Here is an 18119-nt window from a genome sequence, read left to right as displayed (position 1 = left end):
AACTTGAGACAACCAGGTTTATTTTATATAAGTAAAACATTTGGAAATTCAATGTTTATCTACTGCATATAGATCTCTACAATATCCATATACTGTCATTATATATAAAATCTGTATCCAGTACAGTTGTCTAGATAGTACTAATATATATATATATATATATATATATATATATATATATATACACTTACACACACACACACACACATATATATATATATATATATATATATATATATATATATATATATATATGGTTGTTTGTGACAAGTAGTAAGAACAGCATTTGTAGCTAATCAACCATGAAAAAATTTTTTATTTTAATGCCCAATTACTCTGGATACCTCATGTTGCAATGGCTTTATTTATTTTACACACAGTCTCTGACCTTGATCAGCAAATTAGGCTTGACGCATGTCCCCACCTGTAATAAACGGTCAGCTGAATCTAATTTCCAAGATTTATACATTCTCTGCCAATTCAACCCTTGCACTAACAGTCCACAACCATAGGTTCCTTCTAAGCAACTGTCTAAAGATCTAAACATGAAAGTAATCAGCGTCCACAGGGCAGGAATCGGCTGGAAAAATATAGCAAAGCATTTCCAGGTTGGTGCTACAGTTCAGAAAGTTAAGAAATGACAATTCTGACCAATTGTGCCTGTCAAGGCATCTGGAAGACCAGTTATCAAAATGATCAGCAGGGAGAACTGCTCATATACTGGTAAGAAAGACAAATAAATACCCCCATATAACTGGCAAGAAGGTTTTGGATTTCACAAAATGCCAGCCAATCCAGAACAGAAAGGCAAATCAGCTGTAAAGAAAAACTGCCATGGCCTACCTGAAGAGACACAGATAGAAGCTTTTGGAAAGGCACTCACAACCCCCTGAGCTTACAATCATATAAACTTTGTGGGTAGATCTTAATCAAGCTGTGCATTCAAGACAACCCATGAATATCTCAGTAGTAGATTCCTTCTGAAAACAACAAAAACGTTGGCAAGCTAAAAGGGGTCGCAAGTCAGTCGTGACTCTCTCCAAACTTTTGCAAAGGTCACATTAGGAACCCTATATATAGATGAAGGATGTGTTATCACGTCTTTCCAAACTGCTTGGCATATGGAGGCAGAAATCCTTCTCTCACACACTACAGAAACAGTGTCCTGACCAAACAGCCCATCTATTCCGATCACAGCCTATTTTGATCGAATGGTTTAACCTTTTCACAGGCAAAAAAGGAAAATATCATGTAGCTGTCGTAACCAAAACCTATGCTGACCTCTTGCCTGGTTGTGTACTTATTTACTTTGAATAAAGCGGTGGACATTGCGGTGGTGGAGCTCGTCAGCCGCACGCCTGATGTTGGTCTGGACGTCTTGCTAAAACAACATCTGAGGCAGCACTCTTAAGGTGGATGTGATAATTAAGGGCTAGGAGGGCTTTTATTTTCGTAATGTCTCATGGCAAAGGACCGGTAAACCAATCACTTTAGCCACCCCTCTCTGGCCGTGGCTGCCCGCCCACCCGCCGGCTGGCTCTCTTGCTCGCTCGCTGGGAAAGTAAAGGTGACGTCAGCGTTTTAGTTGTCTGGCTGGGAGCCTGAACACTATGGCAGCCGTAAGGCCCCCTCTTCACTCGCCCAGAAAGACAGCACTCATAAATGTGTCAGCTGATGGAGAGGCCAAAACAGACAGAGACATGGATCGAGTCTTAGCCACTGCTTTGTGTGTGTTTGTGTGAGAGAGAGTGATGGAGAGGGAGAGAGAGCGGGAAAGTGAGGGAGGGAGGGGATGAGAGAGAAAGGACAAATACAGAAAGAACGCCGCTGTTGTGATACAGAGATGATGAGATGTGAAGGGATGGGGGGTTGGGAGTAAAGGTGGAGGGGCATTAAGCTGATTGTGTTGTTGGCTAATGGAGGCTTATGAGTCCCCAGCGACGTCGTGCGCAGACAGAAGGCATGACTAGCATTGAATATGGCAATGAGTGAGTTGACATCACCTCTCCGTGCCCTCTTCCCCGACTTCCCTCCAGCGTACGAGTGGGTCTGCCGCAGCGGAGTGGTGGGCCACTACGGTGCAGAGCCGTAAAAAACACGGCAGACTAAACACTCATTCATCATTACGGCGCATACATGCACCGCTTCGCGAAAACGCAGACTCCTATCCCGTCCCACTCAATGACTCAGAGCGCACATTAAAACTTCATCTATTACACAAAGGAGGGCGACCACTTAAGCCTCAACTAGCATTCGTAATGTCCAGAAATAAAAAAGCAAGCACGGGGTGAAAAGGGTTTTGTAATGGTGTTTTTTTTTTTATTGAATACCAGATGTACTGAATCCAGCGTTAAAATAAGGCTTCTCTCTCACTCCATTGAAGGTCATGATTGAAGAAAACAGCATGTTCATTAGCAAAAACAGGAATGCTGGAGAGTAACAGGACGAATGTGGCAGAACACCATCCACAGCACTGCGTACTAAAAGCCAGTCTCCTGACCAGCCCAGTTTGGAGTCTAGAGAAAGAAAGAAAGAAGAGCAATGCTTCAATTACCCAGTTCACACACAGTTCAAGCAATTTGTTCATGGCAGATTGTACAGGTTACATGTGTGTATTTGGCTGATCAGTGTATAGAGCGACATATCAAAATTCAGTCAGGAAAGATGAAATTATGTATTATGTATTTTATGAAGCTTGAAGTTTCAACAACTACAGCAATTTAAGTACAACTAGCACAATTCGTAAGTGTGACCAGAAGCCGACAAGAGTACCAAAACCACAAGGGTAACCACATTTTTGACGAAATGTGATAAGTGCATCCTAGTAAATTACTGCGCAAGAGTTTCATGTGTGACCGACGCAAAGCCAGAAGATTACTAGTAAAATTAACCTTGTGAGAAGGGCTTTAAAGTATGGGAAATCCTGGACAACATGATTCCTGAGGAGAGCTCAACTCTGTCTCCACTAAAGCCACCGTACACTGATTAGCTGATCCACTGCACAATGTTGTTTAGCATCACATGTCATAACATGGCAGAAATAGAACAAAGCAGTCCTATGCTACAGTATGAATGTGTTGTGATGAGTGTGTTGATAAAGGCCAGGTTCAAGCTGACCCTTATTCTTCACGTTTGGCATGATTTTACAGCCTTTTCTGAAGCTCACTGTGTTCAAGGTGAAAAAAGACTAGGCTACAAAAGTTAGGTGAGGTAACAGAACTAAGAGTGTAGAGTGTACTGTAACATTACATACAAATAAAATTCAAAGTCATTCTATGGCCTTTCATGGCCCTTAGGATGAGAGTTACACCTTTGCTCCTCAAGACATAGCATATATTCCATTTTTGAAAGGAATGTGCTTTCCGGCGTTCATGAAACGGCTTCTCTGGGAAGGGACTGGGAAAGCGCATACATTTTGGGTCTCGATGGGCCAATCAACATACCCAGCATACACTTGTACCTAAGCACGCATATACACGAAAGATCAAACAGCAAGTGACTGGACCCCAAGCGAAACATCTGTGGTGATTCCTAAATGCAGGGAACTCCAGCTCCGAGTTAAGTTCACAGAAGCTGGTGTATGAGAGTGTGTGCGCGTGCGTTATTTACTCTGCAGAGCTGAGTCACTGGACTCAGCCCCTCTTCTTTACGGCTGCACTGCCATCTACCTTGTCATTAGCGCTTTGAAGAAGAATGGCATGATGAAAGCAGTCACTCTGTTAAACTTGCTCTTACTGGTTTATACCGTGTAAAGATAGCTCTTGCTTGATGGCTGTTCAACATTCTTTAGGCTCTGTTCTCTGGACAGATTGCTTGCGTGTGTAAACTACAGGGCTCAAGTTAAACAGCGAGAGATGAGATCAGATAAAAGCTGGATGGAGGACGGGTGTGGGTGTGTGTGTGTGTGTGTGTGTGTGTGTGTGTGTGTGTGTGTGTTGGGGGGGGGGGGGGAGACAAAGATGCTCTTACCTCATTCCTGTTGCTGTGGCTCAACTTCTTCTCAATGTTCATGGCCAGCATTTGACTGCGAAATGACAGGCTCTTGGTCTTCTCGATCACTTGCTGATAAGGCGACACAGCGTTGTTGCCCATCACCACATGGCCCTGTCAAGAGAGACTGGCTCAATACTCAACAAGTAGAAAACACAGACTCCTTTCAGTTCCCCTCAGAAACACCTTCAAGACTAGCAGTCATCTTGCCAAAGCCTGTTTAAACCCTAAACACTGGAGCTAATTCTAGGCCACACCATTTCAGCACTGTGTGATTTGAGAGATTACAGAGGGGCCTGTGCTGAGGAATAGTGCATAATAGTAAAACCATTACTAGGCTCAGTTGAGGAGTACGCCTGAGGCGCAATCTTTCATTACGGCACCAGAGCAAAATTAAAATTATTAATTTGTAATTGATCTAAATTGATAATTTCATTTTTGGAAGAAGGAGACTGAACAGAGAAACAATAAGCTGGACCATAAGAACACTTGGGAGAGAAATGTGTTGGACAATAAATAAATGTGCAAAGAGTCTCTTATCTTACCAGCTTGGAGTCGATTTTAGCATCCAGCCTGGCATTGCGGATGAGGTTGACGATCCATCTTTCTGCTTCCTCAGGACTCATATTCAACTTGTCCGCGAGCATGCTGAAGACAAATGAAGGCCATTAGGAAAATGCAGGACCAGGGGATGTAGATGACTACTACATAACTGTTTATCTGCAGGCAAAAGCAATGCATAGACCTGATCTCATCTAAGTGCTGGAGGATAGTGAGTTTGCAGTCAAACCTCAGCATTTGGAACAGTTTTTCAGAGTGACAAATGCTGTTCATTATGTAAGCGGAGCAATAAGGATCATTCAAGCCAAGACTAAGAAGCCCATAAAAAGGGAATACAATTACATCATTGTGAGGAGATGGAGTAAGGTCGAGGTAATGATGACAGACAAATGAAAACGTCCTTCCAAAAGTGCGGACGAGATGAAGTGAGTCGAGATAGTAAGTCCATTAGAGATGGGTTGCTACACTGGCCCCAGATTCATCAGATCCTCTTTAAGGTACTCTACTGACCTTACTGCGCTCACTTCTCTGGCATGTCCGACTGGGGCCTGCTACAGTCCCTAAATGAAAGGCAGGGTTCAACTCAAAGCCTCCAAAGCCAAGACACAGATACTTCGCCAAGAAGGGAAGGTCTGCTGTTCTTGGGCTTCCCTTTGCAGAAAGTAAAGATAGTCTCCAATATTGTTTGGCATCTTCAAAAACTTTCGTTCCTGCTCTGATAAACAAGGTGGACTGTTTGTCCATTTAATTTATTCAACCAAACTAAACCAGTTAGATTAAACCAAACTAAATTTTAGATTCTCACAATTCCAATTAATAAGGGTCATTTTTACTTTTTATGCAAAATGAACATGCTTATTTCTTATGATTGACTTGCATACCAATTCTAAAAACGGTACTTGTGATGTATGGAACCTGTAAATATCTCTTTTGGATCTCTTTAATTGACTATTGCCAGTGGCAAGCACTAAGCACATGCACTTGCGAGAGCAAGAACTACACTTACACCAAAAAAAAAAACCCCAAAACAAAACAAAAAAAATATTACTTTTTTTTATGAAAACACAGTTTAGTCTGTTCTGAATCTAGCACAACTGACAGCTGAGATCATTTTATTCCTCCTGCAACCTGCACAAAATGACACATGACAAGGGAGACTGCTCATTATTTAAAACCTAACCACCACCAAAAGTGCCAGTTGTCAAATCACAAGGGCCAAGGTTGTGATGGTTAACACATGTCCAAAATCAAGCAGGGTTCCTATTGATATTGGAGACCGGAATGCTTGTCGACTCTAGAGGTTGGAGAGGAAACAAAAAAGGCATACTCCTTTACATCTATGAAAAACATGGCAAAGCACGTTGTGGGCTGATTACCAATTACAGACAAAAAGGCACAGGAAACCAATTAGAACACTGGGTCATTCAGAACATCTCACTAGGGCTGAACACACAAAAAAATAAAGGAAGCTGGTATGGACTCCACATCTTAGGTGAGTTTAGAATCAGAAAGGTGTCCTTAAAACATCTCATTCACTTTGGAGATTGTTTAGCCCTTTGCTGAGTGAGGTCACAGTAATGGATACAAATAAATGTGACTTTCTTTTGAAGGAAACTGACCATACAATTCTAATTCATAAACAATCCAATGATCCAAGTCAGCCTGTATACAGCCTGCATACACCAATTTAAACTAGAGTAAATTACACCACAAGCAGAATTATCGGGCCTGGTTCCTTTAGAAATGTATATTTGTAGAGTGTACTGCTAAAACAGATGAAGAATGTTGTTCAAAAAAAGAAAAACAACAACAAAAAAAAAGTGCTAAAACCAATTACAGCGTTTCTGCTGGGAGCATAGGGGCAGAAAGTCGGAAGTAGGGAGAAACCTGTACCTTCAATTAAAAAAACAAAACAAAACCGCACAACCTAGTTGGTCAAGACCAGCTGTCTTCTGCAGAAGTCTCATTTTAAACAGCTTTAATCCAGGTCCTAAGGGGAGGGCTGGATGGTAGGAATCAATTTCACTTCAACCCCTTACGTGCACTGACTCCTCAGCGCTGATTTATCCAATTCTGATTGTAGGCGGTGGGACTGGGGAGACCAGTTTCACTCCAGAAGCCTTACACTCAGCTGAGAGGTCAGGCATGAAGGCTGGGACCAACGGGATCCAGGGAGAGCAGTGGACTCCACAGAAGTGCCCTCTCTCTCTTTTTTTTTTTTTGGTAACCATAGTGGGGTTTAACAAATGCACTGTTAAACACTTCCATATGAACACATTAAGAGATTCCAGGCCATTTGGAGAGGACCCCTGAGAGCTTCGGGCAAAATTGATTTTTCCTTCTTTTTTGATAAAACCAAAATAGCTGTGTGGTTCTTTTAATGATTCAATTGTAATGTGGAAAGATCTTCTTTTTATTATTGAAACACTTTTTTTTAATGTTCAGTGTTGCCTAAAAAGCAAGCAGATGACAAGGTTACAGATATGATGCAACAAAATCCCCAGCCAGTACCCATAACTGGATTGTTTTTATTATTTGGAAGATGCTACCCCATTCCGGTGGTCAAAACAAAAGATAAAAAAAGGACCTTACCATGTCAGTTAAGTTTACAAAATATGACATATGGAGACAGCAACTATGGAAGGGGAAGGAAAATAGTTTGGCCTATCAAATTTGAACTGTAAAAAAAAAAAAAAAAAAAAAAAAACTTCTTTAACTCTAATCATGGCTTCATATCCACTGGGTCTTTTTGCATAATTTACAAAATTATTTTTAGTTCTGTTCTACTTTTGGACTATGCTGAGAGTGAAACCATGCTAAGCGTCTGCAAAATGGTCATGGCCAGCAGCTGTTGAAATGGGCTCATTATAAAACAAGACTGATTCATTTGAATCCATGCTTGGGTGAAGAAAGCTTCTGGGTAATACACTAACGACACACAGTTGTAAAGCAAAAATAGAAAACACTTCCATTCATTTAATTCAAGACAGACAAAAAAGAAACCCTGACTTCATTGTAAGAGAATAAACATATGAAATGATCATAGTTCTTTCCATATCCTATTTGTACTTAAGCTTCAGCACCAACCTTTGTGATCACATAGACCCGCATAGACCCAGAATTCCTCATCAGTTCCAGACCAGCAACTAGAGATTTGAGCTTGATTATATTTCAGGTTTCAATCCTTTCTCAAGCTTGTACAAATTCCACAAAAATACAGTGATCAATTAGGCGGTTACAAGCTGTAATATAACATTAACAGATTCACAAATTCTTTCATGATGTGAAATATTAATCTATGACGATCAAATGGTCACTTGTCTATTTTTCCCTTAAGGGCTTAACCCATGATAACTGTGCAGCATTTTATTGCCTGTATTGCCAGAACAGTAACTGTCCTTTCCTGCATCTTAATGGGAGACTGATGTAAATTCAAATATTCTGCACGACTCCACACGCTACACCATCATAGATAAGGACAACTGCTAAAAATGATAACATTTCTGCTGGGAGCACAGGGGCTGGACATCTCAAACAGCAAAACCGCACAAGAGACTCCCTCAACTCATTAATCTGGACAACGCCTTCACTGCAGTGTTTAACTAGTACACTTGGTCAGTACTTCTCCACAGATTAATACAATTAAGCTGAGGTGGCTGTGATGATTGATGCCTTTTGCATAAAATACGTTACTTTTACTGATATTACTGCCAACTAAAGCAATTTAACGTCACACAGGACAGAGCAATACTACAGATAGATATTGCCATCATGCATAAGCACGCCTGCATGTGCAGCTCGTTTTATAGGATGCCATAACTCCCAGGGCGCATGTCCAACCTGTGAGTAGAGCCACAGCCACTGTCAAGCGTTTCCTGCTCGACGCACAGAGGGAGGAAAAAAGAAACGCCGGGCAGATGCTCAGAGACTACTAGTTATGAAAAGCTCATTAAACAGTCAGGAGCGAAACATTGCCTCCCTGTTCTGTACTCAGTCACTGAAGCGCTAATAAGAAACAGGTTTGGGAAACCAGTGACACCCGCCCAAACCTCCCTCTCATTCCAACAACCTCTTTTCCACCAATGGAAAAAAAACTAGGGATTTAAACCATCGCGTGTCTTCTCTGGAAACCTATAATGCTGTGTATATACCATAAAAAGGGCAATAAAGTGGAGTAACTGGAGTAAAGTGGCAATAAAACACCTGCCACACTCAACCAAATGTAGGGTGGGAGGTTTGTGAACTCTCGATGAGAACCCTGACTAAAAGCAATCACTTTTCAGTCGTCAGCTCTTCACTGTATTAACTTTATACAAGTACGTCAACAGTTAGTGACAATGCTGAGCTCCAAGCTGCAGGTTTATTTTATTGAGAAAGTGATAAGATAGATGGCTAGAGAAAGAGAGAATGAATATACACTAAAAGTAAAGGTCTTTGCGCTGCTTAAGTATCTTAAGGCTAACACATATATATATAGTGGTCAAAAGTGCTCCAAAACAGATGAGTGCATGTGTCGGCAACGTGCAGTTCTATGAGGTTTAGGTGCTGGCAGACGATCTCGCAACACACTTCTTCCAGCATGCTTGGTAATGAAAGGGGATGTTCGTTGACGAGAGGAAACAGGAAGCAATTCCACATAGTGGACACATTTGGAGACATGCTACTTTCCTCTGTGCTACAAGCTGCACATAATTATTTCAGAAAATATTCTTATACCACTCAGCATTTGTTGATTTAACCTAAGGGCCAAACCAAAACTACTGGACACATCATGATCTATGTACAAGAAATCTGACACATCTGAAATACAGCCTACTATGTACAACTAGATTTAGAGAGAGGGGGATTTGACACGATGGAGACTTGACTCAAACCACTGAATTGTGCACATATCTTACCTTATGCTGATGCACTGGTGAATTCTGCAGAAGGTCTCAAAGATGAACAGGCGAGCATTTTCAATGAAGTCTTCAAGACATGCCACCAGGAAGAAATCGTTCACCAGCACCTTCAGGACGGTAAAACAATTAGATCATCAGCGTTTTATAAAAAGGTGAAAAACAGTGCTCTCTGTGTACTATTGTAGTGATTTTGAAACTGGACCTTAGAGACCCCCAAACTGTTCAGGCCAAACTCACAACATAAACAAGGATTAAAAAGGTGGAACATCAAGGCAACCCCATATTCTACCCAATTTGGAAGGCCAATTACCTAATCCCAATTCATCTGACCAACACTACACTAGGCATGATGTGGGGTGGAAGCGGCATCAACCCTCCCCGAGAGAGCAAAGTCAATCGTGCTCTCTCTGACGACATACAGCAGAAGCCGAGATTTAAACCAGTGATCCCTGGTTGGACCCTAGTTCACTAGATCATTCAGAGCTTGAGAACTGGTTTGAGAACCAAATGTTCTATGGGGTAGAGGAATGGACAAAGAGAAAATCAAAGAAATCAAAAACATTCATTTTATTCTGTACCAGAAACAGGTTGAAAACCCAAGTTGCTGAAACAAGTGCCAGATTAAGAAGGAATTAAAACATGAAGGATGAATATGAGTATCATGGTGCATACTGGGTGTACAGGGGGTCTGCTTTTAAACACATCCACATTAAAGTTCAATGCTCTTAAATAGTTTTCTTTGGCAATTGTCATAAAGGAGAAACCCCCTATTTTGGAAGGTGGGAAAGGGAAGAAAAGAACGATTTGGGGCCATTCTCAGCTCTCCAAATCAACCACAAATCTTGGAATTCCACAGAGTCCACATGAAACGCAGTAGGAACAGAGCCAGCCACCCAATCCACCGCAGTGGCTTTGACTTATCGCCGCTCATCTTGCCCACTGCCGCAGGGTCCACAGAGCTGCACAGTGGAACCAATTTACACCGCCACGGCGTTCACACAGAACCTCTACCGCCTGACAACAGCCACAGATGCAGACAGCAGCTGGCCTCAGAACAACATGCACTCATAGCCACCCCTCTGCCTCACTCTCCCGTTTTATGACAGCGTGCGCTCACCTTGCTCTCGGAGTCAAGACGGTGGAGTACAGCACATTCCATCGCACTGAAGGAATGCGAGAACTCCTGTTGTCAGTGCATGGTTCATGTGCAGTCCTTGTCCTCCCCCTTTTTAGCAGGTCTGCTCTCTCACAAGCTCTGCTCTGTTTGCTTAGGCTCAATTTGCTGCCATCTCGGCTGTTCTGCTTGAAGAAATGGCCCTATCAGCCGTTTTACCAATGACACTGCTTATCTTAACCCTAAAACCCCCCAGTTCATTTAAGTGCTGTAATTACGGTCATCTGTGTTTTCCAAGAAAGACAGCTTCTCAAACGGTTTCCACAAAGGCTCAAAATGCCCTTTTAAGTTCATCCTTCAGGGTCTAAAGGTATTTTTTTTTATTTATTTTTTTTTTAACTCTGAAGAGCCCTATACAAGGCTGTGTGTTGTGAAAAGCATCTATCAGTCTGTCTACAATCAATTTGGCAAAGCAAATATGCATACGCGTTCAGTAGAAAGACGCACTGAACACAATCCGCTAGCTCTGCACATAACGGCAACAACTCTGGGTTGTTTGACGTAGGAAAGTCTCATTTTCTCCCTCTCCTCTTAGCCAATTGACCATTCAGTGCTGCTGTGCTTCTGCGCTTAAAGTAAGTTTGAAAACTACTCCAGCACTGAGCACCTCATTCATTAAAAAAAAAAAAGTCAAAGCAAAAAAAAAAAAAAAAAGCTATTTATACAAGAATGCAAAAAAAAAGAGAATATAGCCTCATTTACCAATGAAATGAGACCCTCACTAAACCAGTGACATGATTTATAAACATTTACTTCTGCGAGGGAGCCCATTTGATCAGGCCAGATGTTTTTCATTCCCAACGTTTATCGTCAAGAGGCAGGGACGAAAACGAGACTCAAATCACCCACATTTGAGCCTTTTATGTCTATGCAGGTCCAAATGATCAAATCATTAGGGAAATCTCCATTACGCTCTGCATGCTAAGAGGACAGGCCTTTTGAGAGTAGAGGTAATTAGCACACCTGCCTGATCTCAGAGTACGAGAGCCCTCCGGCTACTGGACCTCCAGAGCCAGCCTTTCTTTCTTGCATACAGTGAACAGTCAGGCCAGGCACTGTGTGAACAGCCACTAATTAGTCATGGCTCTGATTAAGAATACTTTAGGCTTCAGATCACAAGATATGACAAACAGGAAAAAAATGGTCTGGCATGTTAAAATGATTATTTCCTGGTTAGACAAGCACAGCATGCTCCACCAATAAGAGTCTTTGGGCAAGATTTCTAATGCTACATTCACCTACCTGTTTAACACGAGGCAGCAGTCTGTTTAGAGAGTCTGTGCCTTGTAATAAACATTCTAAATAAAACAAATACCTTATTTCGATTTACTCAGTACGAATCCCTGTGACTCTACTGTGTATACTTCACCCAGGATCTCACAGAGCCGACTTCCAAACACAATGCGAAACTAGTAAGTTCTGGCCACAAACATTGTGTAGCACATTACTAAACAAATTTATGTCTTAAAGTAATGTTTTCCAGGTTGAGGGCAGCAACCAACAGGCTCGTTCATGACCCCAGAACACACTAGCCAAACGCCATTACTTAGAATCAATGTTCCATGCACGCTAACTACGATAAACCAAAATATAAGGGGGGGGGGGGGAATAGTCTCCTACCAAATTTCACTGGAGAGAGTAAAAGTGTCTCTCAATATCCAGTGAAAGTCTGGGCCAAATGCTGTGCAATATGCACACCATAAATTGCCGGTCTTTTTCTGGCATTATTCTGCTGGCAGTCAGAGTCAGTGCTTTGACAGTAAACACACAAGTGTATGACACAGCAAATCAGGAGGTGAAATCTAATGCAGAGACCATCACACAAAGCCATAACAAACCAGAGCAAAAGTACAGATGCCTAGCCTGTCTGAACCACAGTAGGCCCGTTCCAGTGCGTGGGCCCACCTCAACACCCTAGAAGTGCTTCTTGTTAACCATCCGACCGATGGACGATTACTGAGCATCATAAAAACATGACAAACGGTGAGTCAGAGGCTTTTCCGAGAGGCATTCTCTCGCTCTCTCACCCATGACACGCACGCCCACAGAAAGCGGCCAAGATCTCAAGACCCCTTTCAGGGCCTGGAACTAATGCAAGGACCATCTGTGGGCAAGTGTGGCTCATGACACAGCATCACTAATGACTCTTACCACCACTTGGGAAAGTTCAGAGGCTCCTCTGACCAGTGGCAGGTCTGGGTCGCGTGTGGTTTCATTACAACTCGTCATTAAGGAAATCAACGAGTCATGGAGGTAAATTGAAAAGTTGCAGACTTTTTGTGGTCAGAAACGTCAAACTGCAACGCTGTGTGAATTCTGTAATGAAAGCCATGGGATGTTCGGCCCTATAGTATTAGACTTTAATGAGGCTGTTAAAAACACTTTTTTTGAACACAATTTAAAAAAAGAAAATAGAAGAAGGATGGAACTTACCGATTCACACTCTCGAAGCTTCTTCTGAGCACTATCAAAGTCAAAGTTCACATAAAGACACTCCACAAATTCTGTGATTGGGTCTTTGTAGGTATAGGACTCCTTAAAAGAGAGTAAAACAACTTTATTCCATTTCTAATAATAAATAAATAAATAAATAACTACATTAATAAATAAATTAATATAAATTCCATTTTAATTGTGACAGAATATGTTTAGTGGCATTTTCAATCTTTCAAATCCATAAACATTTGTGAGATGAAAGGTTTAGACCAGTGTCTTTAGCAGATGGGTCACACTAGGATACATGATACAGGTTTTGGGTCTTTCCTAGGATATAAATACCATGGATGCTTGAGAAACCATGAGTGGAGAGAGAGCAGTGTGAGGAGGCCGGTGAACGCAATGGGCCACATGTTTAAGTGATTACACAGGGGCTGTGGAGACGGCTCTTATTTAGATTTCGGTGTCATTGATCTCAGAAGAAGCTACTGTTGGTGGATGGTGAGACACTGAAACACTACAATCAGACCGTCCAGCTCCATTCATCAAAACTAATGGGTTCAAGGCTCACTGGAGTGGGGACCCGGGAAGACTCTCAGCTCTGAGAGATATACGGAAAGTGAAGTTCTATTTTCAACCGGCATGTGCTCTCATACACACTGTCAGTCAGCCATTCTCTACTGGAGAGTACTTAAGTGATGTGGTTTTCGGATCAAACAGGAATGCATTACTACTTAAGCAAAAAAAAAGAAAAAGAAAAAGAAAAAAAAAGACCATCAGCAACCAGTGTCTTGTTAATCTACTATAGACTTGCTTAAATCATTTATTGTAAAAGGGGAAAACAGGAAATGATGATTGCAGCTTGAGTCAACTGTGATTTCCTCAGTACTCTCCAGTAGCATTTGAATAGTCCACATGAATCAAACATGTTGTACCTTGACTTCAAAAAGTTTGCATCTCTCACTTCTTGTGTTTTTAAGTGTGGCATTTTCCAGTTTCCTGTAGGACTAAAATAGTTTCTATACATCTTGTACAGGAGCTTTAACCTGTCTAATCATGAGCATAAGCACGAGCATAGTACCTGCTGGATGACTTTGACCAGGTCCTTCAGGACCTGCCTCCGTTTGCGCACGTCCTTGTTAGTGATGACCGCTGTGGTGAGGTAGCGCAGAATATGTGGGCACATGGTCTGAATGGCATTGAGATACCTGAAAAACAAAGAGAAGGGTAAAACATTTTAGAGACAGCTGTCCTTTATGGTTAATGGGGGCCAAGACGGGACACAGGCAGGGAATGATGAAAGCATCTCTGTTCACTGGGTCCCACTGTTGAAGGAGCGAGAGAAGGAAAACCCCTGTCTAGATACGGATCACTGGCCACAGGCCTGGCCAGTAGCTGAAATACAACCCACGAGGGGCTTGTTTTTCAGGCACAGGTCAACTAGCTGTAGGCTGAGCGCAAGACTGGGCGTTGAGTAGCGCTGCCATTACAATCCAAGACAAAGTTCTTTCTCTGCAGGCTGGGGACAGACCTTAGCTTTCTCTCATAAAAAGGGGGGGGGGGCACGCATACAACAGATGCCTTGTCATAAGCCTGAGAGCTCCATTTGAGGTGCACTTAACATATCGAGTCAATTCAAAGAACAGTCTTGGTGCCTGCAGTATCTGAACGAACATCTTTGACCCTCTCAGCCCCCGTCTCCTCCTCCTACAAGGATCAAATTAAATTTCAAAGAGGAAGTCGAGTCGCTCTGCCACGGACAGCCCCTAAAGCTCTCTTATGGGTCAGGATGGAGAAACACATGTCGTTCTAAGGGAGGGGACGGCTAGCGGATGGTTTAATTAGTTGAAACAATTAAAGGGACAAGGGGCCCTGTGGCACTTCAGATGTCGGGGCTAAAAACAGCAGCAGGCTTCAGCAGTGTGTGATCCCGGCCAGAATAGCACGCTTGCTCTCTCTCCTGCCTTTGTAGTTGTCTGAGTCCGTGGCAAACCACAACACTTCATGCTGCGCTCCTGATTAACTTACACCTACTCCCTCTCCAGAGGGGGCTCCGATGGCCAGTCTGCTCGCATGAGTCATGATGCCATATCTAGGATTCACGCCCCCCCCCCTCCTCTCCCCTCCCCCCCAAAAAAGAAAATAGAGGAAAAAAAGAAAAAGACAAATGACAGGATTATCTAACATGCCCAACGGCTGCTTCCGCTGGTGTGAAGCAGCTTAACAGGCTACTAAATAAATTTAAATAAAACTCCATCATGCAATATTCTATCAAGTCCTGGCCACTCTGACAATTTCTCAGGAAATCTATTAACACTCTAATATGGGTCTGAGATTTAAAAGCAGAGGCAGAAAGAGAGGGGAAGAAAGAGAAGCATGGCCAGAGAACAGGCAGCTAAGCAGTTTCAATTTCATGATGCATGTGGGGGGCTGGAATTAGAGGTAAATCAAGTGAAACACCAAATCCACTCTGCGACGGTCAGGATAGTATTACTTCAGGATTAGCTTTCCTGTTTGCACCTACATCATAGGTCATCTTATGACAAGATTCGCGCTCCAACTGCCCTTGGACGGAATGTATAATGTGATAGCCAGAGTTCTGTATCGCTTTTCCCCTCTACGAAAACTTCAGTTTTTGTTTTTCGTTTTTTGTCTCTTCACGATATAGCATGGCTATCATCAATATCGTCTTCAGCTCAAAGACAGCTCTCTGGAACACTTGCCAGCTAAACTGAACCAGAACACTTTCAGGCTGACCTCAGCTTAAACGTCAGTACGGCTTAATAACAACAACCAAATGATTGGGTTTAAAAAAAACAAAAAAAAACAAAAAATCATTTAGGGTCAAAGCAATCTTTCATGATAAATAATGATGCTCTTCTCCAAATTAAACCAATCAATCAATATAAACATAACTCTATTGTGGTAACTGATGATATGCAATGTATCCAAATGCAATAAATTGTGCATTAGGCCAGATTTGTGGGATCTAGTGTAACATTCTCGGAGGGCTGCAGCTCTCAAAATAAAGCACAAGGCGAGAGAATTTTGTGCTGTTTAGAAAACAACTATAAAAGAACGTGGCCAACATGGAAAGATCTTTGACTTGAGGAGTCTAACCACAAATTAGGAGTACCTATTTGAAGAAGTTTACTGTAGAATAATGAGTCCATGGGTATAATGAGCACCTAAGTCCAAAGGGCTGCTGTAAAGCCAGCTGAGTAACTGTCTCAAAGTCTTGGATTAGGGCGGCAATAAGCGGATAAGGTTTAGTGTTGCCTACGCTGTGGGCTCAGCCAGCGGGTCAAACATCCAGCCCAGGCTCACAGCCACAGGTCACTGGCCCTGGCCCCAGCCCAAAGGAAGCAAGCGGTCACCGACGGGAGAAGAGGGCCAAGCCTCACTGAGATTTCCAGCCTGCTCCAGCAAAACAAGCAATCGCAGTCTACCCTTACAGGCAATATGGTGGGGAACTTACTACTAATTACTGGTCTGGTCTTCCTTAACCATCTGTGCTGGTAAGAATCTGTGGGGGGAAAAGTCTCTCAAGTGTAGATAAGCCTAATTTTGTGTTCTGTGGTGGAATATACTTTAGGTTAAGCACAGAATTTTGGTTTAGACAAAAAAATTAAACAAATATATATATATATATATATATATATATATATATATATATATATATATATATATATATATAACTATACTGCCAAAAGTTTATGCCCTGCCTATGCATGCATATGATCTTGAGTGACATCCCATTCATAATCCATAGGGTTTAATATGAGCTATAACAGCTTCAACTCTACTAGAAAGGCTTTCCACAAAATTAGGGAGTGTATTTTTGGGAATTTTTGACCATTTTTTAGAAGTGCATTTGTGAGGTGGCATCCTAACGCAGTTCCACACTGGAATTCACTGAGCTCCAGAGAGCGACAAATTCATTCACAAATGTTTGTAGAAGCAGTCTACATGCCTAGGCGCTTGATTTTATACACCTGTGGCCATGGAATTTATTGGAACACCTGAATTCAATTATTTGGATGGGTAAATGAATAATTTTGGCAGTATAGTGGATATTCCTAATAGAGGTGATGTATGCAGTTAATGTAGTATCAGTTTTCCAAACTGTTATAACAGTACAAAAATAAAGACCACATAGCACACACGCACTTTGATTTCTTCAAACATTAGGTAACAGCTAAACAAATTGTGTTACGTGTAATAGTTTGTTATTCTAGGGACTTAATTTACATGAATACACCACTGTCTCATAGGTAGCTGTCCAGCCCAAGAAGTCTCATTTCTAAAGCCAGAGTGTTACTGCTAGTGGACATCAGGAAATCCTGTCAGCTTATTTTTCACTCTGGGCCCCTGAGGTCGAGTCAAATGTGTTGGTTTGCTCGTCTGTGTGTGTTTGTCGGGTGCACAGGGGGAGTCTGAAGCAGTGGTCTGAAACGCTGGACTGGTGAGTGCAACATCAGCAGTTTCATTTGTGGACTGTGGTGGGCTTTCCAACCTGGACCCGTACATCATCCTACCTCATCCGGTTTTATTAGAAGCAAACCGAAGCCAAATAAAATCCCAGACAGAAACATTCAGCTGCTTAAGAAGGTGCTTACTGTGGCTGGTACAAGAAAAGCTCAATAATGTTGTCTCGGCCTTTGGGGTGGTTGAAGAAGACGAAGAGAGACCAGTGGATGAGCCATGTCCTCTGCTGAAGAGACTGAAGAGGAGAGCTCACCGTCTGATGAGAAATATGAGAGAGAGAGAGGGAGAAAGAGTTACTTAAAGTGATGAGAGTTCTTTGTACATTTGGTCAATGGGTTTGTTCAATTGGCATCTTGAACTACTGACTCTGACGTTAATGGCTCAGCTTCAGTTGGCCATATAATCTCAGCCTAATCAGAGTCCAACAGAAAAGTTTAAAAGGTCAAAAGAAAAAGACTCTCTCTGACTACTCTGCAAGCCAAAACCCCTCACCACCACTCCTTATCTATTGTTCCATTAAAAATCAAAGTCACTTAGCACAACTGCATAATTAAGGTTTTGGATCTGTA

At 42.1% G+C, this 18119-nt stretch overlaps 1 protein-coding gene across 1 annotated transcript in view; it reads right to left on the bottom strand.

Annotated features, from left to right (window-relative positions):
- Positions 1-2297: 2297 nt before the first annotated feature.
- The window catches only part of eif3ea (eukaryotic translation initiation factor 3, subunit E, a), a 31054-nt gene continuing 15232 nt past the window's right edge, over positions 2298-18119 (bottom strand). Inside the window, exons 7-13 of the mRNA XM_072679860.1 lie at positions 17682-17806; positions 14144-14270; positions 13060-13161; positions 9450-9559; positions 4536-4638; positions 3970-4104; positions 2298-2516 (exon numbers count right to left, since the gene is read on the bottom strand). Of these exons, the coding sequence (XP_072535961.1) occupies positions 2481-2516; positions 3970-4104; positions 4536-4638; positions 9450-9559; positions 13060-13161; positions 14144-14270; positions 17682-17806 (738 nt within the window). The 3' untranslated portion in view covers positions 2298-2480. The remainder of the gene's footprint in view (positions 2517-3969; positions 4105-4535; positions 4639-9449; positions 9560-13059; positions 13162-14143; positions 14271-17681; positions 17807-18119) is intronic.

This window comes from Salminus brasiliensis, chromosome 5, assembly GCF_030463535.1.
Source record: "Salminus brasiliensis chromosome 5, fSalBra1.hap2, whole genome shotgun sequence".
Classification (NCBI taxonomy): Eukaryota; Metazoa; Chordata; class Actinopteri; order Characiformes; family Bryconidae; genus Salminus; species Salminus brasiliensis.
The sequence above is the reverse complement of the archived record's forward strand: the minus strand, read 5'-3'. Positions and strand labels throughout refer to the sequence as shown.